The sequence below is a fragment of the Myodes glareolus genome, chromosome 15 (genome assembly GCF_982192425.1).
Source record: "Myodes glareolus chromosome 15, mMyoGla1.1, whole genome shotgun sequence".
Lineage (NCBI taxonomy): Eukaryota > Metazoa > Chordata > Mammalia > Rodentia > Cricetidae > Myodes > Myodes glareolus.
Genome location: NC_142040.1, coordinates 41825285 through 41852243, shown reverse-complemented (window position 1 = coordinate 41852243; position 26959 = coordinate 41825285). Strand labels below are relative to the sequence as shown.

The 26959-nt window shown below is 39.5% G+C and overlaps 1 protein-coding gene across 1 annotated transcript in view; it reads left to right on the top strand.

Moving 5' to 3' along the window:
* Itga1 (integrin subunit alpha 1) overlaps window positions 1-26959 on the top strand; it is a 146247-nt gene that overhangs the window by 40748 nt on the left and 78540 nt on the right. The window contains exons 2-6 of the mRNA XM_048443056.3: window positions 8046-8166; window positions 21382-21494; window positions 24333-24421; window positions 24537-24648; window positions 25377-25504. Of these exons, the coding sequence (XP_048299013.2) occupies window positions 8046-8166; window positions 21382-21494; window positions 24333-24421; window positions 24537-24648; window positions 25377-25504 (563 nt within the window). The remainder of the gene's footprint in view (window positions 1-8045; window positions 8167-21381; window positions 21495-24332; window positions 24422-24536; window positions 24649-25376; window positions 25505-26959) is intronic.

The following is a 26959-nucleotide window of genomic DNA, read 5'->3' as shown; positions in this document are numbered from 1 at the left end:
ATGTCAGTGGGTAAATAAGAGCAATACTAGCTATTCAGAAAAAAAAATAGCCTGTTATATAGTACAGGAAGATCCCTAGTGGCAGCTATTACATGGAGAGAATGAACTTGCTGGTTGCTACATCTAGCGAACACTTGGATGAGCAGTTATTCCCCTACGGGTGTTAGTTTCGTGGTAAGTGTGCGATTGGAGTTTGCACAGTTTTTCCATGTTTTGTTTTATGGAAGTGCTTACAAAGGTTAGTGAGTGCCCCTGTGTGTTAAAGCAGAAAGCTGGTGAATTGTATTCCAGCACAAATGACATTATAAATTTGCATTCTTAGCCTCCTGCTTCTAATATGGCAAAGTAACCAAAATCAAAACAAACAAACAAACAAACAAAACCATGAGGTAAGAGAGGTCAGCATACCAATGGTGTGCAAAATGCAACATCCCTTTGGGACCCCAGGCATAACAGAATGCAGGTAGGCTTTAAGATAAAGATGCCATCTTCCTTTATAGCCCCAGCAGGCCTGAAAGTCAATCTAGCCCAGACTGGCCTTGAACTTGTGTTCCTTGTGCCTCAACCTCTCAAGTACTGGAATTACAGGTGTGGGTCACTGAGCTCACCTCTAAATAAAACACTTTTTAAGTGTAGCCTTTTTCCTGATGTGAAAGAATGTCCTTGCTAACTCAGGCTGCCTCTAATTATTTTCTAATCTAAACAACCACAAACTAGTTGGGTAGTCTTTCTACATGTTGGAATTTTCCTAAGGAACAAATTGTTCTGTTTAAAAGAGATACGACGTAGCAACAGGAATGATCACGATGAAAAAAGTTAGCTTTAATTCTTCAAATTTTAACAACCTAAATAAATGCTTTAAAATATTGTGTATTTTAAAATGCCATAACTTTTCCATTCTTTTATACTTCATTTTTTTTCTTATGCCCAAGTATGCTTTTGCTGCCTCTTAAAATTGTATATTGAGAAAAGAGAAAGCCACTTTTGAACCTTCTTGTACTATTTGTATATCAGGGGACAGAGTAATCTTCCCAACCCACATTTTGGCAATGTCTTTAGCTCTGTTTCAGAGTGGAATCTTACGTGCCTACCCTGTGCATTCCGTCATTTGTCATACCCTAGGAGAAAGAGCTTAAACAAAATACTGTAGTCTCTTTTCTTAAGAGGTTCTTCAAAATAGATTTTATTAGTTTGCATAGAATTCCTTCTCAAAGACATATATAAGCCGGAAATAGAATATCAGTCTAAGCTCATTTTTATTATTATAAACAAGTAGTTTCACGGGTCAAGAAGGCATAGAAGATCATGTACAAGTGGTTTTTCAGGTTTAAAAATGCTATTGGGTTTATGAAACATAGAAACAAAGAGAACTATGTCAAGTCCTACACCTCAGCCCTAAAAAATGATAATTAATAGATTAGGAAAATCAGTAATGGGATCTCTTAATGTCTGGAATTTTAAATTGCCAAGTAATGCTATTGGGTGAGTTGGAGAAGTTGCTCACCATGCACATAGTCTGTCTGCTTTTCTGACTCTCGGAAATGCCTATTGTGCACACCAACAGCCATGGCTCTAAGGGCTGGGGAGATGACTGGGTTGGGATCTGAACACCCTGGACAAAAGTTCAGTTGTGTCTGCAAGGGCTTGTAACCTCAGCACAGAAGGGGCAAGTGGTGGCAGAGACAGGATCGTACGACTTGTGGGCCACCAGCCTGGCAAAAAAAAAAAAAAAAAAAAAAAACCAACAGAGCTCCAGGATCAGCGAGAAACCCGTCTCAAATAATCAGGCAGAGAATGGTAAGTAGAACACTCAACATACTGAGGTGTATGCACAAGTGTGCAGTGGAACACACATCTTGATACACATGTACACACATGCATATACCACACACACACACACACACACACACACACACACACACACACACAGAGGCAGGGCGGAGCTTGAGCCTGGAGTTAAGTTAATAAAATCCTTTGAAAAGATTCCACCGACAATGATAGAGCTGTTTTTCAGTGTTTTTTGTATCCAAAGACTGTCCACCGTATTACTTCTGCATGTTACTCGGGGTCCCCCTGATTTGTTTTGAAGCCCTGTGTGGCTTCACATATGCGGTGCTCAGCTGAATCATCACGGACCTTATGAGTTCAGCTCTCAGAATGCCGGGGCAGCTGCAAAACAGCCCTCCGCTCATGTTGCTTGCACAAACACGCGAGTTGTGTTCCCACAGTGGGATCCAGGACTCCTAAGGTCCTGCAGCTTTTTTATCCCATAGAACACACGATGCTGATAGCGGGAGGGGGTGGCTTCCTGAGAGTCAGAATTTCCGAGAGCAGAGTAGACAAGGAAAGGAGCTGGTGAAGCAAGCAATTATTTGTGGTGGGAGAGGTTATGGGCAATGAGCAGATGTCTGTAGATACTACAAAGGAATAGAAGCACCACCAAAGGGCAGATTCCACAGAAAAACTTTAAAGGAGAATTTTAGCAGTTTGAGAAACACCTTGGTGGAATTGAATATTCTTGGTAGCTCGTTTGAAAGGGAACAAGTTCTTGTAGTCAGGATGATGTCTCTGCTAAAAAACCCTTCTTTTTTCCATTTATCCTGACATTCTTAAAAACGTGTAGAAAACGCTTACTAGGTTTTAAGAAATATGCTTTCTTGCGTCCCCCCCACCAGTCACACACACACACACCACACTCACACACGCACGCACACACGCACGCACGCTTACCTCACTTTGGAGATCAAATGCCATTTGTTAACAACTAGAGGTCATGGACTTTAGAAGCAAAGACAAAACAATTCACCGACTGCAGCAAACCGAATTCACAGAGCAGCCTCCCAGGGTGAAGCTGGAAAACATGTGCAGACCAGGGTGTTTGAGTTGGCTTTGCTGGCCTTGCTGATGGAGGGAGACATCTTGCCGACATATTCCATCACTTCTGATGAAAGCGGCTTTGAATGGCATTGTGTGTTTTCTTTATATCATTCTATGGGGACATTTTTCTTGTTTCAAAGAGCATGAATTAGACATATTTCTTTTTATGGCAAGTACAGATCTTCTTTGTTTGAAATTACGATGTCATCTCCAGATTTTTTCCTTCTTTCTGTACTCTCTGTTTAGACTCTATTATGGTCCTGTTTTCACTATTGATTTCCCATAGCTTTGCTAGAGGAAGTTTCTGGATCATTTTCATAACCAAAAAGCTATAAAAATAATCTCTTCAACTTTCAGATCAACTAGAAACTTGTTATCCCATAGTTGGTTTGGTCAGATCTTGTTGTAATTTCAATCAAATTTTTATTCTTTTTGGAAACCATGTACCTCAAAATTGAAATCCAATTATTTGATCCTTGAGAAGTAAATTAATAAAAATTTCAGAGACAAAGCTTTGATATCATCAAGTTTGTTACATTTGACAACATAGGAAGGAACTTATTCTGGGACTCATCAATTCACAGTACACTTTAACTATTACTATCTTTCATTTTAAATGCCATCATTTTGCTGGGTGGTGGGCGCATGCCTTTAATGCCAGCACTCAGGAGGCAGAGGCAGGCAGATCTCTCTGAGTTCGAGACCAGCCTGGTCTACAAGAGCTAGTTGCAGGACAGGCTCCAAAGCTACAGAGAAACCCTGCCTCGAAAAACCAAAATAAATAAATAAATAAAATGTCATCATTTCAAACTTTAGATTGAAAGTAATGTTAATTATGAGTTCTGTTGCTACATTGGATAAATATACATGAGAAATTATTAAAGGAGAATAATAAAATAAAACATCTTCTTTGCCACCACTTACTTGATGCTCACTTGCCTTGGCCTCAGAATTTGCCAGGTAGAAAATTCCATTAGCTATTATATATTCCCACCTGGATATGACTAGAGCAGCATTGCTAGGCCAGGTGCTCAGGCCCTGGTTTTCCTATTTAAGAAGTGAGCTCATAGGCCACAGTGACTCTTTTTGGAACTGGGAATGTGAGGGAAAAAGGGTGTGGCCTCCCCCAGAGTCCTCTGTCTCTGAAGTAGCTCAGAGTTTTCTACCTTCATTCAACTTTTTATTTCAGTCACACCTCAAATTCCAAAACTATACAGGGTTAAAACTTTCACGGGCCAGTTGAGTGTTGTTCTCAGGGGGGTTATAGTTTCATCTGACCAATTACTATAACCATTCTGGAAATGAAGACAGTCTAAAGTTCATTACAGCAAATCCACGACTGGACCTGAGGAGACCCTGTTGGCATCCTCTGTCTGCTTAGACTCGTCTCTTAATTTCTCTGAGATTAGGTTTCCAAATCTACAAAAAGAAAGCTATAGCTACTATCCTTTTCAGGCAATAACTTAATATCTTCTTTCTATGAAAAACATTATTTTGGAACCAAAAAAACCCAGACATGGAAACTATGTATCTCTTTCACTCATTTATTGCCTTGCACATGAAATTTCATCCAGAAGGGGAAAATGAACAAGAAATGGTGTCATTTACAAATGATAACCTTCAACATCAACCACCCCGTCTTTCTCATCTGCTCTTTACTAGGGCACGTAGAACATATGGTCAGGCTTGAAAAGGAGCAGACGCCTTCCTTTCTTTTCTCTATAAACATATGCTTCCGTGAAGTCCTTCCAGCAACTTGGTCTGAGCTCTGTTGCCATGGCTACTTTCCCATACCAGCCTCCTCAACATCCTTCTCAGCCGGCTGTCACCAAAGTACAGTTTCCTCCTCAACCCACCCTCTGAGGACACAGAACTACACACACCAATTCTTGGTCATTAGAAGGCACTTTCTTTCAAAGACGGCCCTGAGTTACTGATCACTCAGGAGTTTTCTGGTTTTGGGGAAAACAATCTCAATCAATGTGAATGGTGACTGATGCTTTATACTGTGGACTCCCGTGGAAATACGGGGACTATACTTGGCTACGGATGCTCTCGCTCACTCACATGATGCTGATGAGCATGGTATCGGCAGGACTTTTGAGGAGTTTAGTAGACTGAAAAGGAGGAACAGCACACAGCACATGGTGATTGTTAGAAAAAGACTTCTCAGCGGTACTTGTGAGATTAGCGTTTTCTTTAGACATCTGAATCTAGACTTACTCACTTCTGGTTACTTTCAATATTTTCCTTATCTGGACTCCCAAGCCTTTCAGACTGTTATGTTTTGTTTCATGATTTTTGTTTGTTTGTTTTTTTCCCTTTCGTTGAGATAAGCGCCATTTTGTCTTACTTCTAGAACATAAAGTTCCAAGCAAATCTACTCTAATAAAATAAGCATTGAACTAAAAGTTATGAGACACTGCTTTCACTCCTTTAAATCAAAAAGACAAGTTGCAAACTACTTTTATAAAAACAAAAAAAAAGTCATCTCCAGTGCCACAGGCTCCATGGTGTCTCAGAAAGCATACAAGGGGCAGATTTAAAATTACTTTAAGCAAAGCGCCTGTAGAATTCTAAGGACAGGGAAAATCAATGCAGCGCCCACCCTCAGGCATTCCATGCAACATGTAGCATAGACACGTCCAAGAATATTGAGTGCTCAAGTGGCCTTTAGGAGAGAACCCCGCTCCCCAAATAATAAAGTGATGGATAAAGAAATCCTTCAAACAAGTGAAATTGACGCTGAGGCCCCCCCACAAAAAAGGTGTGTTTCCCATTTTGTCTAAAAGGGGAATTCTTTGAATGTAGATCAATTCTTCTACCTGTGTAGATGTAGTGACGAGGAAACAACATGTCATACAGATATACTTCTTAAACTGTAAAAGGGATACAATCCCATGGAGATTTGGTTCTTGAAATTTGGGTGGGACACGAGATTCACAAGCTCTCTTGATGATGCTCACTTGCCTTGGACTAGGCATCCTCTGATCTCTGGACCACAGCTGGTGTACAGTCCTTGGTAGGAGATTTCAGATCCTTATATCTCTTCAACAGTTGTTTTCAGTTATGGATAATTTTGACTCCACAGGGTTTTGGCAGTGTCTAGAGATAACGTTGATTGTGAAAACTCACAGAAGGCCACTAGCATCATGCGCAGTGGGCCATAGACATTGCTAGGCACCTTTCAGCATGACAAAATTGCCTTTAGTGCCATGGCTGAGAAACCACACTGCGGAGGCGATATTTTGTGTATGTCTTGTGGAAAAAAAAGTAGTCTGTTGAAACTGTTCAAGACATCAAAACCATAGAAGAAAGGTTAAACGCATGTACTCAAAGCTTGGAACAGAGGGCTAGCACTGTATAAAATGACTTCCCAACATCTAAAAGAGGATGTGGGAATGGTGGCCAGCTGTGCTCCGTCTCCCTTGAGGAATGAAGAGGAAATGTACATAAAAGGATGTATCCTGGCTGTCTACTCTTTGTCTACTTCCTTCATGCCAGCCAGGAAGATTGGTTTGTGATCTTGCGACCATATTTGTCCTGTGTCTCTTACTACGCTCCGAGACCCTTCCAAATCCTGGGTAGAATTTTTCTTCTCCCTGCCAAGTCCCGTCTTCCCCTTACCTTAGGATGTTAACAAGTCTTGCTTTGCTCGGATGGAATGGCTGCCAGTGCATCTCCAGCCACAGCTGGCACCCTTCCCTCTGCAACACATTATCTCTCAGACTATAAACATGTTACTGCCCATCTGTGTGAGAGGAACCGCACCAGATTTTTATGAAGGATAAAAAGAGGAGTAAAACTGTCCTCAGTTTTAAGACTTTCCTAGTCCAGGGGGAACATCTCCCATAGATAATAATATAAATAGTATTTAACAGTTATATTGGTAGGAAGTTTCTTCAAAAAAATCAAAGAAGAGGTTTTAGAAGATAAAGAGAGGCTATATCGATTAATCTACAAATGGAAAGAATGGTTGATTTCCTCTGGAAATGTTTTCTCTAAATTAGATTTCTGTGTATCAAATAATCACTTACTATTGTTAACGTAATTTGAAGGTTATGGGTCAGAGTAACCTGGATTTAGAGCATATTTATGGAAGAAGTTTAGAGTGGATAAGAGCTAAGAGATTTGGTATGTTACCTGTCCTCCATCTTTAGAATAGAGAAGTTTCCAGAATCCGTGTGACTGAATCTAGTTTTGAGAATTGAATGTTAATCACCTCTGAACATGCCTTAGAATGTGCTATTATTGTATAAGATGATGTTCTTTGATAAGGGTTGTTGCTTTTATTCAGGACAGGGAATTTGAAACTTGTAAGTCTGTTCTTCCAAACTAGGACCAAATGAAGTATTTAGTATCCTCCATCTGAACTTGTGATTTTAGAACCTCTGTATGTGGTCACACTTCTTAAAATCTTGTCTTATATCTGGCTCACAGAGAAATTAAAGAAATAAACTCTCATTGTATATATAATGTGTACTGGGCATGGGTTACTGAGAATATTATCTCATTTATACCAAAACGTTTGTGAGTTTACCACAGTCAATACAGTTGCAAGCAGGATTTTTTGTATAAGTACAAACTCCCATCAAATGCTTGTTTCTTGAGGAGACAGAGAAGTTATCTCAGGTCTGCCTAGGAAGCCGTCCCTGAGTAGAAACGGTCCTCTGAAGATCACCCAGAGGAAAGGGACACTTCAGATCCGAAGGAAAAGGCAGTTTCCTTTCAGAAACAAACAGGAGAAAGGTCTGGCTGGGGAGGCTTAAACCCAACTGCCTGCATCTTCAGAATTTGCAGCGGGGAAAGGGAGCTGTTCAAAGTCACTATTGGTCACATTGAACTGGAGGGATCGCTTCCGGGAACGTTATCTTCAAATTACCTCTTTAGTCATTTTTAATTTTTGTCATTCCCACTGAATCCTGAAATTTTACTACAGGGAATGGTATAGTTATTAATTTCCAAACATTTTTAAAAACCATCTGATAGGTGCTCAATAAATAACATCCTACCAGAACTCCCCTTGAGTTCTCCCTTTCTTGTGTTTCAATTGCTCTTTTTCATATGAACACAGCTTTCTTTGGTCCCCCTAAGAATGCCTTCCAGGACCCCAGATGCAATGCGTTCTCCCTTAGCCGTGTGTAACTGAACTTCCTTTCCTCTCTCAGTTATTCTAGGCATCTGCACTTCATTCAACGTTGATGTGAAAAATTCAATGAGTTTCAGTGGCCCAGTGGAGGACATGTTTGGATACACCGTTCAACAATACGAAAATGAAGAAGGAAAATGGTAAGCAGACAGGCTCTGTTGTTGTCCAGTTCTTTCACACACAAAAAAATGGAAAATATTTGCAGCATGCTTTATGAATGGAACATTAACTGAATGACTCATTTGTGCTACAAAACATATTCTAGTGGGTTGGTGATGGAAGCAGACATGAAGTTAAAGAACAGCGTTCCTTGGAATTACAGAGGAAGTGGTTACTTATTTCTGCTGTTTCATTACTAGACTGACCTCAAGAAAGTTTCGTATTTCAGTATGTATTCAGCCACTGTGTTGCTTTGACAAGCATTCCTGCATTGTTGCTATTCTCGAGTTACTTGGATACTTGACCCATATTCATGAAGAAGGATACGACAGGAGATGGGATGCCCAGAGACACTTACTATTACTTTAGTTGCTGGGGGCCTAGATTTTTTTTTGGTATTTGGGTGATATGCTAAGTGTTGTCTAAGGATGACCGTAAACTATATTGAATTGCTGACACACTTTTAATCCTGTGAACCTTTGGTTAAGTTCATTTTAGAACAAAAGTTAGAGTATATTTAATTTTTAACCACTTCACAAAATGAATAGTTGAGACCATTTGCTTTGCACCCTACCTAACTGATGTCAAAAACTTTATGAGTTAATTAAGACGTCTCTCTGTTTCTTAATCTTAAGAGCCCATTATTTTCCTAGCAAAAGAGACTTGTTTCAGATAGAACAGTGATGTGCCAGTCCGTAATTGTTATTTCACAGAAGAAGATGTGTATTTTGATTTCTCTTTTAGACTTTTAAAGTTTGGTAGTAATCCCCTAAAGACTACTGAAACCAATAATTTGTGTTCTCAAATTTTCCAAGTGTGAATGTTGTATTTTAGGTGTACATTACCACTTATGAGACATTGCACAAGATTGCTATGGAGTTTCCCATCCTCTGTTCACTTTTCCTGTGCTCCCCACAGTCCTGTGCTCTGTTGAGGGTTAAGCATAGTCATCCTACTAAACAGCAGACAACCATTTATGCTCAACCCATGGGGGGAAAGAGTAAGTGGACTAGTTATCCAGGCTTCTTTGTGATTATGCAGAAAACACATCCAAATGTCAATTTTACCTATCACTAGTAGATACATAAATTTAAAGGAAACTGTAGTAAACATCAACCTTTGAAGAATTAAAACACCTACTTAAAAGACAGATGAATACTGAAAAATATTTTATAAAATTTCTTTTCAATTTTGTTATATTATTTCGTTTAATCCTTCATATGAGAAGAAACTGTAAGTTTCTTCCCCCACTTGGAATTGACTCCCTGATTTTAGGGAATATTGGCATCAGAAGTCCTTTACTAGTATTTTCCTTGCCATTTTGGAATCATCTGACCTATTTAGGCTCTGTTTCACATTTTTTAAAATTTATTTTACAACCTGACTCCAGTTTCCCCTCTCTTCTTTTCTCCCATCCTTCCTCCAACCTCTCCTCTGCCCTAGCCCATCCACTCCTTCTGTTTCTGTTCAGAAAGGGGCAGGCCTCCCATGGGTGTCAACAAAGCATGGCATATCAAGTTGAGGTAGGACTTTAAGATCGCATCCCATATTATAAGGGTTTCATCCCATGAATTCTCCAGTCCCTTTTCTTCATGGAACCAGAAGGCCAAGGGTTAAGAGGCAAAGTCAGCCCCCAGTGAGACCTTGAAGCTATGATGCATCTCATTCCCAGAGATCCTGCCTTTTCAGAGGCGAAGAGCTACACAGAAAAGAGACAGAACAAGGGTTTGCAGAGGTTAACCAGAAAACCAGAGTTGCAAAACAAATGTTGCTAATTATATGTCTGATTGAAGTTGCACTGAAATGGACTTTAAGCACACTGATAATTCAAAAGACATTTCTGAGTCAATAATAAGGGCTCAACCTTTTCTTACTTCTGAGACCATGCCCTTACAGATCTTGTTTTACACAATAAATGTTGCTTAGTTCTCTTTACAAATGGTTTTGAAAACGATAAGACTTTTTCTTTAGCGATAGCGTGACTTTGGATCTGCCAAGCAGCAAATATGTCCAACATATACAGCAGTGTTCTAATTCTGTGGGAAATGAAATATTAAAGAAATATAGAAGTTTATAATCTAGAGGGTATATAGAAGACAATTAAGAACTAACAATAGTGCCAAGCAGTGTGGGACACACTGGGATCTCCTTGAGAGTTAAGGAAAAAAAAAAAAACCAAAACGTGGTTCCTCACTTGTGATCTGAGTCTTGAAAGGCAACTTGTCTGTGAATGAGAGGAAAGGTCACACCAAGATGGGGAGCCACATGAGACAAGGTAGACCTTCAAGGACAAGGAACAGATCTTAGAACCAAAACCAGTGCACGGAGAGACCACCGGAGGCTGTTTCATTAAATGTAATTTAGGAAATTAACGTAGATCTGACTGGATTGCCTACAAATTAGGAAATCTGTCTGCAAACCAGAATCCAACTTAGTCTTTAAAAGATGAGACTTTGTAGGGTCTGGTTGAACAGTCTAGAATCCCAGCATTTGAGACACAGAGATGGGAAGATCAGTAGTTCAGGGTCATTCTCCATTACATAGGGAGTTCAAGGCCCACCTGATGTACTTGAAACATGGTTTCAAAACAAAATCAAAGCAAACTAATAAAAAATAAATAAAACAAGCCAAAAAAGAGAGAGTATGCCCAAGACTAGGCTAAGGGTGACTGGAATCCAATAAATGAATACCCAAGATTAAATTAGATGAGTATTAAGTTTTGATATACCTTTAGAAATGGAAAGTAAAGGAAATAAAGGATAAAATATATTCCAAAATTTCTGTATTCAACTATTGGGAAATGAGAAGTCATTGACAGAGACATATTTATGTACAGACATGTAAATCAATCTTAGGATGTTGATGAGTTTATTTTTAAACAGTTTGAGTTCAAGATGGTAGGTAGTTATAAACTTCAAAGTGGTATGCTGGTAGATAGAGAAGCTAACAGTAGAAAAGACGCTTAGTAACTGATTATTGGCTTTAGTGCCCACTCTTATAGACAGTACCCTGCCCTGTACTGACATGTGGCCACATACATAGCATGCACTCAATGATTTTGTACTGACTAAACAGCTAAACCTTGTATAACATATTCTTACCATCCATGAAGCACAACTACATAAAAATAAATAAAGAGTGGTTCTCCTAGAGAAATGTGTAGACATAGGTTTCTGTCCAGCTCAGTCTCGTAGTCGTTCAGTCCCAAAGAAGCACACAGAGTTCTACATTAATTATATACTGGTTAGCCTATTAACTCAGGCTTCTTATTAACTCTTATAACTCACATTAACCCATAATTCTTGTCTGTGTTAGCCATGTGGCTTGGTACCTTTTATCAGCGAGGTGTTCTCATCTTGTTTCCTCTGTGTCTGGATGACAAGTGAAAACTCAGCCTTTCCTCTTCCCAGAATTCTCCTGTTCTCATCGCCCCACCTATACTTCCTGCCTGGCTACTGGCCAATCAGCATTTTATTAAAATACAAGTAACAAATCTTTACAGGGAAGAAGACCATTGTCCCACAACAGTAATGGAACTGCTTCAAGCAGGGCTAGAAATGGGCCTTAAGCCTCTCTGTGCTTCCCCTTTACTAGAAATATCTTAAAAAGTCAGTTTTGATAATTGTTGCTTTTGTGGTTAGCACCAGAATTTATATGTCAATATGTATATGGAGCTTTAGAACATTTTGAATGTATATGGGTATCAGCTGCCTGTTTCTATTTTAACAGCCTACATTTCTAAAGATTTTTATGGTAAAGTAAAAAGACTGAAATAACCAGAAGGGTCTGAATAACTGAATTTATAAATAAGAAAACTTCCATCCAGAATTCCTGAGCTGTAGTGGGTGGCACGTTAGCCAGCTGTGACTCTAAAGAGACCCAGGCACTGGTGATGGAGAAAGATGTTTGGATATTCTGCAAGTGTTTATAAAATCAGAGAGAACACAGGCTTACGCTGGGGAACGCACTATGGAATACCTGACGTGCTTTGAGGAACATGCATTCTGCTGTTTTAATTTTCTTCAGGGTGAACATCTTAATAAGTATTTACTGCCCGCATTTTAGAAACTTTTCCAATTTAGGTTAAACACACATACACTCTATTCTAACTCATCTTACCTCTGTACCATGCCTAAAGAAGGAAGTAGTTCTTCTTGGCTCCCTATACGTGTGTTTCTTGTGTTTGAAAAACATTGCTTAAATTCCTTGGGATGAATCAAAACAATACTAAAGCAGCTTTATGTCCCCTTTACCTCTCAGAAGTTTACTGTCAAGTGTAAATTTACTTTATGACTCTTGCCGAGAAACCACATGTTTTCTCAGTAACAGAACACATCATACCTCTGATTAAGATCGGTGCTGCTCATCAGAGCTAGCATGAGTTGCAGCATCCAAGGGATTCCAAAGCCCTTTGGAAGAATCCAGAAGAGCATGCTTGACCTAATAGCTTCAGTCTGAAGAAAAGCTGGTAAAGAGTACACAGTGCGGCGCAAGCTTTCGGGAAATTGCGATTTGGGGCTTTCCACTATTCTGTCTTGGTCCTTTATTTCTTCCGCACTGGACTTTTAATGACTGTCCAAGCTACCCTGGAGGCATCAATGACTTCATTGGACATGTTCTCCCACAGTAGATGTCAGGTTGAAGACAGATTCCCCCAAACCCAATCCTCAGCTCAAAGTGTATCAAAACTCTACTGTTCTTTGATTCCCCTCTCCAGGACTCTAGACTATGCTAGGAAAGGTACTACGCCTTATGTGACTGATGGGCTGTGTCCAGTATGTGTATCTTTTGAATAAAACTTATTCAAGTTCAGAGGGAGAAGACGTCCTCAAGTTCTTCTCTTGTAGAGTTTAAAACAGTATTCACTTTACATTGTTTATGATGCCATTCAAAACTTACATGTCCTCTTGCTAAAACTGTCCTTTTTTTGGCTCATTTCATTTATAGCATTCTGCTTTTTTTTTCTTATAAAAATCAGTATAATTAATAGGGTCACTGTTCAAGTTTCATTTTCGAGGTCACTGAACAGTTACTCCATTCATAAAAGAAAGACAAAAACAAAACTGGCTGGGACAGGAGCTGTGGCAATCTGAGAGTGACTTTGGTTGACTCTATCAGACATCAGTGAAGAGATAGGTTAAAGGGGGTGTTCTGGAATACTGTAATTCTGGAAAACCCTTCTCCATAGATTTTTCCTGTAGAATGACATCAGACATGACCCACTCCCCAAAGTAATAGAGCAATGGTCACAATAACAAAAATGACAAGTATGAATAACACATTTCATCTCAACTCACTAAGTTTCTATTATGACTGGAACTTTTACATAGAGAAAAGAAATCTTTTTTTAGCTTTAAAGATTCTTGAATTCACTAGGTGTTTCTCTAGAGAACAGTAATTATATCCAAAATATTTTTTTTCTCTTCACCTACAGGCAAGATGTTTCAAAGGTTCTATATAACATCAAAATTTAGGCTGAACATGGTGTAGTGTCCCTTTAATCCCAGCCCTCAGGAGACAGAGAGCTGATGATCTCTGTGACTTTGGGGCCAGCCTGGTCTACATAGCAAGTTCCAGAATAGCCAGGGCTTCAGAATGAGAACGTGTCTCAAATCCGAGACAAAAATAACAAACATATTAATAGAAGTAAAAGTGTAATAAGTCAACTTGACTCAAAAATTTCAATAATGAAGAGCACAGTCCCTTTTATTATTCTCATTTAAATTTCCTTTTTAGTACTTTTTATGATTAATTTATTTTTCCTCACCCACAGTTTCCCCTCCCTACCCCCTTTCTTTCCAGTCTCTTCCCTATCCCGTCCTCTCCCTCCCTCCCCACCCACTCCTTCTCCTTTCTCTTCAGAAAAGTGCAATCTTTCCATGTATATCTGCCAGCCATGGCATAGCAAGTTAAAGCAAGGCTAGGCTTGTCCTATTAACACTGGACAAACCAGTAGGGTGCCAAGAGCAGGTAATAGAGTCAGAGACAGCCCCTACTCCCTCTGTTAGGAGTCCCACAAGAAGACTGAGCTATACAACTATTACATATATGTAAAGGGTCTAGATTAGTCCCTTGCAAGTTCACTGATTGGCGGTTCAGTCTCTGTGAGCCACTATGAGCCCAGGTTAGTTGATTCTGTGGATTTCCTTGTGGTGCCTTGACCTCTGGGAATCTCCCCTCCTCCACCCTCCCTCAAACACATACAGGATTCCCTAGGTCTGCCTAATGTTTGACTGTGGATCTCTTCATCTGTTTCCATCAGTTGCTGAATGGGCCTCTCTGACGACCGCTGGGCCAGGCAATAATCTATGGGTATAGCAGTAAATTCCCTTTTACATAATATATCTAAATTGTCACTTGCAGTAAGGATATGTAAGTGAACAAAAAAATTACTGATACTGGGGTGCTGAGGTTCTACTAGAGAAGGAGGCACACAGAACAAATAAATAATTTTTAAAAATTTATGACAGAATGTGGTCTGTACTGCCAGACAAAAAAAGATAACAGGATTGAGACATGGGATCGCTGGAATTCCACAAACCCACTGATGATACTTTCCTTAGATATTGTTATTTTTATGTAGCCTGGGGAAAAATGAGGCTGACTTAGGCTTAGAGTGATAATGTATGTGTGATTCAAGAGAAGCATGCCTGCTGCCCGAGGAGACAGCTGTTACATGAAGGGACAGCTTGTTGGGGTTTCTGTCCCACCCAGTACTCCACAACTGGCAAGTCCCAAAGAAATCAATCATACAGAGATCTCTATAAGTTATAAAGCTGATTGGCCCATTAGGTCAGGCTACTTATTAGCTCTTATAACTTATGTTACCCCATTATCCTTATCTAAGTTAGCCACATGGCTTGGTACCCTTTCCAGTTGTCAGCTTACATGTTGCTGCTTCGGTGGTCTCCGCAGGAGTGGCAGAGGAAGCTTCCTGCTTTCCAAAATATTCCTGTTCTCATCACCCTGCCTCTACTACCTGTCTGGTTGACCCACCTATACTTCCTGCCTGGCCAATCAGCGTTTTATTAAAATACATGATTGACAGAATACAGACAATTCTCCCACACCAGACAGCCCCCAGGAAAGTAAATGACCATTTTACCTGCTGTATTCTGCTGCTTCTGTCTCTACCATTGGGCGCCACTACCAAACTTCCTGTCTCAATCTTCAGCTACTGGGTTCCACCACTTCCTGTATTCACACAGCTTGATCTTCATTTTTCCCGGAATCCGTAATATGTCTTGGTTATGATTGTTGCATCTGTTCAGATTCCAGTTCTTTCTATTTGTGATGGACTCTTAGCCCACCTGCTCCAGTGCACACTGGAAGTCGAATCCTGCTTGGTCCTTGCCCCCCAGACCTCCCATCATGTCCTTTCTGTCTCCATTCTCCTGCCCCTGCACATTTTCAGGGCTGTGCGCTACCTCTGTTTCCCTTTCTCTTGTCATTCACAACTTCTTTGCTAATACCATGCTTTTCAGGATTCCGTTGTCATTTGTATTTCCAGATTTCCTAAGCTCATAATATATTTCCCATGAAGTTGGATCCTGTGTACAAACTGTATCTGCTCCATTGAAAAGATGGAATTTGGGGGTAAGAAGGGATTTCGGAATTGTATCACTCATCCACAAGAGAAATGTACTTCAGAATATGTCTGGTCAGCTATACCTGAGAGAATATTGTCACTTTAAGTCACTCTACAAGTTTATTACCCTGCTATCTCTCACTTAATTATTACTAAATGAATATAGCTATTTTCCATAAGAGAGAGACAGAGACAGTGAGACAGAGAGAGGACATTTCCTTCCTGTTTTTATATATATAACATTATTTTTCCCCTACTTTTCCCTCCCTCCTATCCTTCCCATGTATCAACTTCACATTGTTTTCTTTCAAATTTGTAGTTTTTTGTCTTTTTATTGTTTTGTTTAAGAAAGGGTCTCACTATGTGGAAGGAGGCCGCTAGTTGGTTCCCTTGTGCTTGGCAATTCAAACCCGAAATAATCACACAGAAGTCATATTATTTAAATCACTGCTTGGCCCATTAGCTCTAGCTTCTTATTGGCTAACTCTTACATCCTAATTTAACCCATCTTCATTAATCTGTATATCACCATATGGCTGTGGCTTACCATGTAAAGTTTCATTCAGCTCCTGTAGGGCTACATGGCTTCTCCCTCACTCCGCCTCCTTCCTCCCAGCATTCAGTTTAGTTTTCTCTGCCCAGCTGTGTTCTACTCTATCGGGACAAGCCAGTTTTCTTTATTTATTAATGGTAATCACAGCATACAGAGGGGAATCCCACATCACTGATATAGCTCTGGCTGTTCTAGAACTCACTATGTAGACCAGGCTTCCTCAAACTCACAATGATCGTCCTGCCTCTGCTTCCTGAGTACTGGGAAAGCTATGAACCGCTATACTGGCTCCTTTCTTTCTTTGATCATAAGTAACTATGTAAAAAAATTGTTCAGTCCATATAATGCTGCTTATTACTATGTAATAAACATAGACCATAAATATACATATGCTTATTACATAGTTATATATAACATTACATATTACTAAATAGCTATATTATATAACTATATCATATATTATATAGTAATATATATTTATACACACACACACACACACACACATATAATTTTTCCCTTCCAGGGCTGACTATTTGGTATTAAATAACCATTTTAAGTACACTTCCTTGGGGAAGCCTATTTCTCCTGCTCTCAGCATTCCAATTGCCTATAGTTCTTTTTGTGGGGTTGAGGCCCCGTGAGCTTTCCCCTCCCGTGTGTACATGTCCGCTGCTGTTGCCCTTGTTCAGGTCATGTTTAAGCAGCCATGTTGGTGAGACTTCATAGATGTAGCTTCTCTGACATTTCTAGGAGACACAGTCTCACAGCAAATTTCCTGTTCCTCTGAGCTCTTACCACAGGATGTAGTTCTCAGGTTAAGTTAAGGAAACTTCTCCTTGCATCAGAGACAAGTACAGTGAACCACAACTGGCCAAAATGCCGAGTTCAGAAGCCCAGTCCCAAGTGACACATGGACAGCACAACTCCTGCACCCAAGGCCTAGGGAGCACTCTGGAAGGGAGGAAAGGAAGGTTATAAAAGCCGGAGCAAGAGGAAATGTCTTTCCTGTTTTCACTTATTGTTGCTGGATAACCAACCACCACACCACTTCCTGACCTAAAGAATCAAGATTTTGAGGATTATGCTATTCCTTCTGCCCCTTGGGTTCACTCATTTGACTTCAGTCAGTTAGCACCTTAACCAAAGGCAGATGGTGCAAGATCGTTTAGCTCCTGTGTGAACAGCGTCAGTAAGCCAGTGGCACCACAGTCAGAAGGAAAAGGGTCCAGAACATCAGGCGAGAGTGGAAACTCTGAGCTTAACAGCCACTTTATTTCCAGTAGCTTGGCTAAACATCAAGGAGATGAGGCTATGCTAGTGAATTTGAACTTACCTGTTTACCTTTTCAACAAAGCCTCAGGTATTTAAAGCAAATGAAATGTATAATGGAGTTTATCTCCTTCTGTTTAAGGGTTGTCAGAAAGCTGATGTGACAGGAGAGGCTCTAGAGTCCCTGACTGTATAGGAAGCGCGGAAAGGAACAGGCTTGTCTGAAAAATGAGGAAGGCTACAATTTAGAGCTCTAAGAAGCCCAAAAAAGAGAGGTTTGCAGACAGCTGGAGTTGTGCATTTCTTTATGATTGTCATTTTAATTTCATCGCTTCAAGACAATAATCTGTTGGTGCCTGTTGAATTGGGGGTTTGCTTTGTAAAATGAATGTAGCAGAAGTGACCCTGCGCTCCAACGCAAGGCCTTAGACACAGCGTATATCACTGTTTGGAAATCGAAGGCAGTTACGCTGTGAAGAAACCCATTCTGGCCTAACAGAGGACAACAGGCCTCATGCCAGCTCGCAGCTTCCATTGCCCCCTGTCGCTCTGGACACCACTGGTTCCACGTCCTCCCCTCTCTATCTCTGGTCACTCCTACCTGATTTTCTTCTTTCACATACAAGCTAGCTTCCAGTCCTCTCTTACACTGCATTGTTTCAGGAGGTAATATGTACCTGTAGGCTACAACCGGACTCACACTATGTTTATTACCTATGGAAGCAACCCATTATTTATTTATTTCCATACCCATATTTACTTTCTTCATCCTCTCCCTTTTATAACTCCACACTTGTGCATGCTTAGAAATGTCCTAAGAGTCTCTCTGAACCATTGCTTTCTGTTTGTTTGTTTGTATTTTGTTTGTCTTAGCTCTCTGTCGGGAGGAACCCAGATGAAGCAGCCTATAGCCTAAATATTTATTTATAAGATTGATTCTCCTTTCCTCTCTAGTTCCTTAATTTAGGTCTCGTATGAATTTTGGCCTTGTCCCTCTAACATTGCTTCCCTCCAAATTATCCACAGCAAGGTAGGCAAATGTGTTTCCCATGATGCCTCTCTGTAAGTGGAAGCTAAGTGTGGTGACATAAACCTTTAGGCCAGAGCTTGGGAGGTGGAGGCAGAAGGATCACATATTGAAGGCCAGCCTGGGCTACTTAGCAAGATCCTGCCTCAAAAATGAATGAATGAATGGATGAATGCATGCATATGTGCAAACATACACACATACATACATACATACACACATACGAGTTTGGTGGTATTTAAATCTACAAAGTTTTTACGGTGGACTATATTAACATTCATGATTTGAACCTCACCTTTAACTTTCTAGACTCAACTTCTATCCACCTTCATTGACCTTCTTGCCCTTGTTGACAGAGCAGTGTTTTCTTCCAATGACTTAGCTGAGTCTGCACCGTTTAGATTCATTCACTGCTGCAATACATACAATTGTCTTCATGCTTCATTTTAAGACACTTGAAAATATTGACCTTCATCCCTTTTCTATCCTCATCTCCTGGCCTAGCTTGAATGTGCAATGCCTATGTTTTTATTTATTTATTTTTTTTTTATTTTCAGTTGTGTCTTGTATAGCTCAAGAAGATTTCAAACTCACTATGTGCCTGGAAATGGCCTCGAACTTATGATTTCTCATTCTTGCTGCTGATAACTCCCAAGCACCAGGGCACACCTCCCATGCCCAGTTAGACTCCTCTTTTATTTATGCACACGAGTGTATGTCAGTGTGTGCACTAGTGCCCGCAGAGGACAGAACAGGGAGCAGAGTCTTCAAGAGCTTGAGTTCCCGGCAGTTGACAACCACCAGACGTGTGTTATGGACATTTTAACCGCCTGGAAGGACAGCAAGTGCTCGCAATCACTGAGCCATCTCTCCAGCCCCATTTTTAATAAGCATTAACTTATCAGGCCTCATGACAAGTAGTTTCAATCAGGGGACACTAATTTCTCTAATCTGTTTTTAACCATCAACCTATGTAGCCATTTTGCATAAAACAAAATACTGTAAAAGCAACTAATCTTAATATCTTTGCTATAATGAGTTGTGCTTTTCAATGCCTTCTTTTAGATCAATGTGTTACACAGAACTCAATTGTTACTAGTCTGAAATAAAGGTACATCAACAGGAATATCTGACGTTTAGGTAGCCCGTAATGAGCTAGATGCTGTTCTAAGTCTTTTGCGCATCTCAGCTCTGTTGACCTTCGTGATGATGATCGTGTGAGATAAGGATCTGCCATCATTTTGGCCATGGAGAAATTAAGACTCAAACAGGGTAACTGACTTATCTTAAACCAGAAATCTAGCAAACACTGCAGCCACAGTTTCAACGCACAAAGACTATCACTAAGGCACATTCTGTCTTCTACAGAGAGAATTTGATTATTTGGAGTATGGAAGGCACTTAGGACAGTGTCTGGCACACGGCATAAACTCAATAATTGTTGACTGTTATCAGTGCTACCATAATGAGTTTAGTAATTTGGTTTCATCTCCTTTAAATTAGACCAGTTTTTCACTTAAATTAGCTAGGGTTTCTCTTTGAATTAGGTCACAGACAAATTTTCATCCTATTGTATATACTCATGGACATCTATAAAACAAGGTTTTACAGACTGTGCCTACAATAATCTATTACTTTTGCTGTTATCCTTATTTCTTAATTTCCCCTTAGTATTGCCTTTGTGTATTAAGCTTTTTTGCTTATCTTAGACCATTTTGAATAATGATTTCCTAGAAGAAATGTAGCCTAAAAGAAATACTCTTTTGGTTCTTTCTGTACATCAGAGATTGTTCAGTCAGTACATCATACTATATATTTAAAGAATTCTGCTTAATAGCTTGATATTTATAATCTTATAAGTTTCTTTATATTAAGGAAAACTCTTACAGAGAATTTATAGAAAATGATTCTCATCCTTTGTTAGTATGACAAATTTACAAGTATTTAAAATTATGGACATATTTGCTTGAGCCATTTGTACCACCCCCTAACCTTTTAGTCCTTCTCTGACCATTTTCCTTCTTACTAAATGAACCATTTTTTTTTTCTAGAGCATCTCTCCCCTGACAGAATTGCCTGACTCTCCCCCATCTGAGTCACAGGCTCCTAAATGCATTCCATTGTGCCTATGTTCCACTTAGAGTGGGGATTCCAGACACGACCAGGGCAGAACACAGAGGGGCTATCGCGTTCCTTGACCAGAGCGTCTATTTTCAGCAATCCAGCCTAAGGTCACATTAGCATATTTGGCACTGAAATCCCTGTGGGCCCATGCTTTTGTGCTGTCGACCAAATCCTCTACGACTTTTCACATGAACTCCCATTAAATCAGGCTTCCCACATCCTGTACAAATGGAGACAGTAATGGGCAGCTTAGTAAAGTTATTTACTGAAGTTCGTATTGAGATTTAGTTCATCTATATTTATTATTCTAGAATGTTGAAACATATTTATACTCCCAACTATATATAGATATGGTTTTTAAATACTTTAGTGTGTTTTGTGTCATCTCTGAGCTTGCAAGAACATAGTCTCAGACAGTCTTGAAGTTCAGAGTTTTACAGTATATGATAGGGTCCTAGAGACTGAATGTAGCTGTTTGCTCTTAAGGGCAGCATCAGTTGGGGATCCACCCAAGGGCTTTAACAATCACACATATTAAAGTGTCTTTTCCTGAAGATATTCTATGAGACCATAAAATAATGAAAACAAATGTTTCATTATGCTTAATTTTCTTAATTGCTTTATTCAACTTCCAGGGTTCTTATTGGTTCTCCTCTAGTTGGTCAACCCAAAGCAAGAACCGGAGATGTCTATAAGTGCCCAGTTGGGAGAGAAAGATCAATGCCTTGTGTGAAGTTGGATTTACCAGGTATGTTAAATCAAACAGTCCATCCTAATTTGTGGCCATATTTTCACCGAAGAAAATAAACTTTCAAGTGACACAAAATATTATTTTATCAAAAATATTAGGATAAAATATTAATTTATCAATATAAAGTATTAAAAGTAATAAATAAATTATTCCACAGTTGCTGTCTAAAATTCACAAAGAATAACACCATGGATCCCTCTACCCCTCACTTGGTTTTGTACTGCATTGGGAAAAAAGCAATGAATCCAAATTGCTTACTCTGTTTGTAACTTTGCTTCTTACCATTGTTCAAGATTTAAAAACTAGTGGTTTGCCAAATCCTATCACAGGCCTCCCACAAAATGCAACTTAGTTTCTGAGACTTTAAGGGAAAATGAATGAGAGAAATTCCATTAATTCAATTTATTAATAGATTTTTTTAAAATATGAGAGATAGCTATATCAAAAGAGCTTTGTTCTGATAAAATATCGCTTTGATTGTAGTATGACTAAAAAATTGCTCCAAAAGTTAGAGAGGATTCAGAATTCTCTTAGTATCTGTACAATACTAAAACGATGAAATTCTCTATATCCCCACAAGCTCACTACAGATAATGCACGTTTCTCAGATCTCTGGCTTTCAATTTCTAATTTCTTTCTTCACTGTGACTATTTTTCCTGTACATGCATGAGCATACCCTAGCTGTTTGTACACCCCCTGCCTGACAACGGCAGCATCAAGTATGTCTTCAACGTCACGGTCTGGTTTGCTACCTTTCCTTGACACTGGATTCAAGTTTTTGCCTTTTCCTTAGTTGTTCATACTTTTGCATCACAAACTGAACTATATTTTTAATTATAAGTACAGAAATTCAGTCTTTTATTTTCCTTTGAGCGGTATTAGTTTTTTAAAACATTAATAGGCAATGTCGTTGGCAGAGTGCACTCCCAGATATTTCCTGCTAGGAATTCTTAGAGTTCTATTTGGTTCTTTTCATTTCCACTAGGCTGTGTGGACTCTGCTTTCCACATTACCTATCCAGACAGTTCAGATGCATAGACAGAATGCATAAACATAAAATTGGCCTCTTATGGGTCCTTTTCAAGATATTCCCTGATCATTTTGGTGAATTGACCCTAAATTTCTCTCCTCTTTTTCATCAAGACAGTAAGTATGGGACTCCTGTTTGAGTTTTATTTGCCAATAGAGTCTTTCTTTAAGCAGAAAAGAAAAATAAAACCAGAATGAAGCACAGAACCAAAGAGTTCAGTCTCTTCTTTCCCATGTGTGGAGTCTTCTGTAGCACCTGCCGACTTGAGGTCACTTCCCAATGACTTTTGATAGCTGGTTCCTGCTTCTTTCCCCCTTTTTCTAGGTTTTATCCTCCGTTCCTGAAAACTAGAATAGTTTTTAAACTAGCCCAGAAAGTTTAACACTAAGAAACATTTCGATAGCCTCTAATTGTCTCAGCAATACAGATCCCGGACAACCCTCATTTAAAGTCCAAATACAGGTCATTCAATACCAATGTATGTAGTAGCCTAATTCGAGATGCTTTCATCTGCAGGTCCATTGACTCATAATGCTTTGTTGGGGCTTTTGTTTTATTTAACATCACAGGAATTTGCACAAATACTGCTTTTCTGGTTTTGTATCTTTATGGGATTTTCATGTGTGTGAGCATGTGTGTCTCTGTGTCTGTGTGTTTCTTGTGCTTTTCTTTTGGCTCTTGCCCCTCTGTTTGTCTTCTCCTATTTCATTTTGTTTGTTTTGTTTTATCTGGCCTTATCTAATTTTATTACCATTCTTTAGATTCTTGTTTGTTTTCCAGCGAGAGAAAGAAAAGGTGTGGATGGAACGGGAGGCACAGAGGGCCTGGGAGGAGTTGGGCGAGGCGAAACCGCAATCAGAATATATTGTATGGAAAAAAAAAATCTATTTTCAATAGAAGAGAATTGGAAAGGAAGAAAAGGATGCTTTCAAAGGAAGACAGACCAAATACTTGAACAAAACCCATTTCTCAGAATAGGAAGTGAGACGGACCGTCTAGAAACCTGTTTCCCTGTTGACTGTGAGCCTGTAGGCAAGAATATGTGCAGACACGAGCCATGCTAAGAGTCTTCCGTAAGCTTGAATCATGCTGCTTTCAAATATTTATCCATTTCTCTCCAAGCAGAATTTAAAAGTCTTCACTTTTCATGTCCATTTTTATCAGTTTTTACCGTGAACGTTTAAGCAGCACTTCTTGTCAGTTCTGTCAGGTTGGAATGTTGTGGGGCTCAGCATTCCTCTTTGGAACATCCATTGAAGTCCCTTCACCATATTTTCTCCATCCAAACTTCTGGGACACTTCTCTATTCTTGATCCCGCTTTTTTGCAGCTCTCATGGTGTCCCTATGATATTGAAAGTCACGATAAAGACTCTTTGTTGGACTTTTCTGTTCTATGCATATTCAGTTTTCTTCCCAGGAGTCGAATTTTGCCATTGGTTGTCTAGAACAAAGAACATAAATTATCTCTGTACTCTTACGAAACTCTAATGCATTTGTTTCAATTAGCGAAAACGTGTGAAAACCAATCCCGCCTTCTCGTTGCCCTGCTACTTCTGCATTCTTTCGAAGTCCAGCCAAACTATTTGAAACAGTGATAGAGACAGCGTCTCTGGGCCCCCAGCCAGCTCTTCAGCCTTAACTTGTTCATTATATTCCCCAGTACCGGGAAGTCTATTTAGCTGAACCAGAGCAAGAATGTGCTCTGAGATGAGCAAGGCAAATAGAATGTTTTAATGAGGAGACACTTCACTTCATATGATGAAACATATTTTCACACTCATGAAATTCTGCTCTGTTTTGTAGTGAACACATCAATTCCCAATGTCACAGAAATAAAAGAAAATATGACATTCGGATCAACTTTAGTCACCAACCCAAACGGAGGATTTCTGGTGAGAAAGAAAAGAGTGATATATTTCATAAAAACAAGAATGTAGTTATGTATGTCTTTGAAACTTGTTACACTATGTTCAGTTTTAAAGGGTGTTGTTTTTTATTGTTTTAAAGGCATGTGGGCCTTTGTACGCCTACAGATGTGGACATCTGCATTATACAACTGGAATCTGTTCTGATGTCAGCCCTACATTTCAAGTTGTGAACTCCTTTGCCCCTGTGCAAGGTACACATTTAATGCAATGCTCCTGCACCTTGGAAACCATGAGCAATGAGTGAGCTCTATGTATACACAAGAGCATACCAGACGGCTTCTTGGTTCTGTCATCTGCTAGCATTACCAACTTGGGCAAATATTTGCTTTGCCAGTATATAACCAAACTTTGCTCCTGTTTTTGAAATTGCTATTAGTGTAAATAACCTTGATAATCATGTTTAAACTTTGTGGCTAATGCTGTCAGGCTGGTTTATTTAAAGGGTAAATCCCTTTGAGGAGAATAGCTTCTTGGGGGTTGTACAGAATAAAAACAGTATCAAACCCATGATGAGAATATTCTCAAATGTGACATGCATATCATTAATAAAAATAAATTAGAAGGCCGGGCATGGTGGGACACACCTTTAATCCCAGTACTTGGGAGGCAGCAGCAGGCAGATCTCTGAGTTCAAGGTGAGCTTGGTCTACAGAGCTAGTTCCAGGACAGCCAGGGCTAAACAGAGACACCTGTGTCAGAAGGAGGGTGGGGGTGGGGGTGTCACAAAGTGATTATAACCAAATGCAGTATTTCTGACTTCACTTATTCTTTTTTCTAAAAGAATATAAAAACAGTGGGTCCACTTTGTATAACATCAGTGTTATCTTTTAAGATGAGTTTTTTTTCCAGCCAGGAAAATGCTTCACTTACTCTGAAGAAGGTAGATATCAAATTCACACACCGCTTCCTTCTGTCGTAGAATGCGGCACTCAGCTGGACATAGTCATTGTCCTAGATGGCTCCAACAGCATCTACCCCTGGGAGAGCGTGACCGCTTTCTTAAATGACCTTCTTAAGAGGATGGATATTGGCCCTAAACAGACACAGGTATGTGACTCTGCATTTTCATTTTGGTTTTCTGAAGACTAAAATCCAGGGTTTTGGACTGGACAAGTGTTAGGGTAGCTCCCTTAAACTAGATGTGGACTGTTTATATTTGTGAGTTAAACTGAATTAAGGTGATTTTGACTGAGTGTGCTGGAATATGCCTTAATCACAGAACTTGGGAAGTAGAGGCTGGCTTATCTTTGTGAGTTCAAGGCCAGCCCGGTTCTCACTGCCCCGTCCAGGCAAGCCAGAGCTACATAGAAGACCCAGTCTAAAATATTTTTTTAAGAGTTCATACTTTTTAAATGACAAAAAAGTTCAGATTTTTAATAAAACGTGAAATTCTGAAAATGAACTAATAAAAAACAAAATTAAAGAAGGATGAATTTTGTCCTTATTTTTACTTATGGAAAGGGACATTACTGTGGATCCTATTTACCAAACAGAAAATGTGAACGCTCTATCATGGTGCAGCTCATCCCTGTAGATCTCTGTAAACTAACATTTAATCCTTTGGTGAGAGCAGAGCAAAGTTTCAAAGCTTGGAGAAATGAAATGGAATCTCAGAGGATTCTCGTGTTATGGTCGCCTTTCTTATAACAAATGAAGCAAGTTACTAATTGACTGCTGGCTACTCCTTAAGTTCTGTTTTCCATGTTTTAGTCATTTCTGTCCCTAAATACAAGGAAACATACCTGACTCTAGCCACCAAAAGCAAAATAGTTGCTGTTTTCTGGTGTACAGATTCTAAGCCCATTGCCTGTCTAGCCTGTAAAGGAGGTGAACTGTTTATACCACTCTTCCACTTCAGATACTGAGTTTGTGTTGAATTAATTTAGTGTCTATAAGTTTACCCATTCAGATACCTTATAAAAAAAACCACATAGATGCAATGAATAATAGGGAAGTAAGCTGTCAGGGTGAGCTCAGGGCTTAGGAGGCTGACGTCAGCGCTGAGGTCAGAGTTGAAAAGGTTGTGGCACAGTAGGGCAATGACAGGAGAGCATGGGAGGCCTTAGGACTTTGTGCCTCTGCTGCCCCTGTTCTTCCCTCCCTTTTCCCAGGTGGCTTTGGAAGAAACTTCTGAAGCACAGACAGAGCTGTCTGATGACATCAGTGTTTGTCCTGTCTACACTAAAATTAGAACATAAGTTACACACATTTACAAATGTGTCTCTAAACATGTGTACAGGCTTAATCTCTTTCATATAAATACATATGTGTTTATAACATGTATTATATTGTATACACACAATTTACCAAAGAAATGATAGCAGAATCATTTAAATTGGAAATGAAGCCTTAAATGTGAACTATTTTGCTGTGTTCCAAGACTGAAAACTCCCTAGGAAGACATACTAGAGAAGTGATATTATAAATATCCAACTGGAACGTCTTGAAATCAGTTAAAGAAACTAGACTTTTAAACTGGGTGGTGGTGGTGCATGCCTTTAA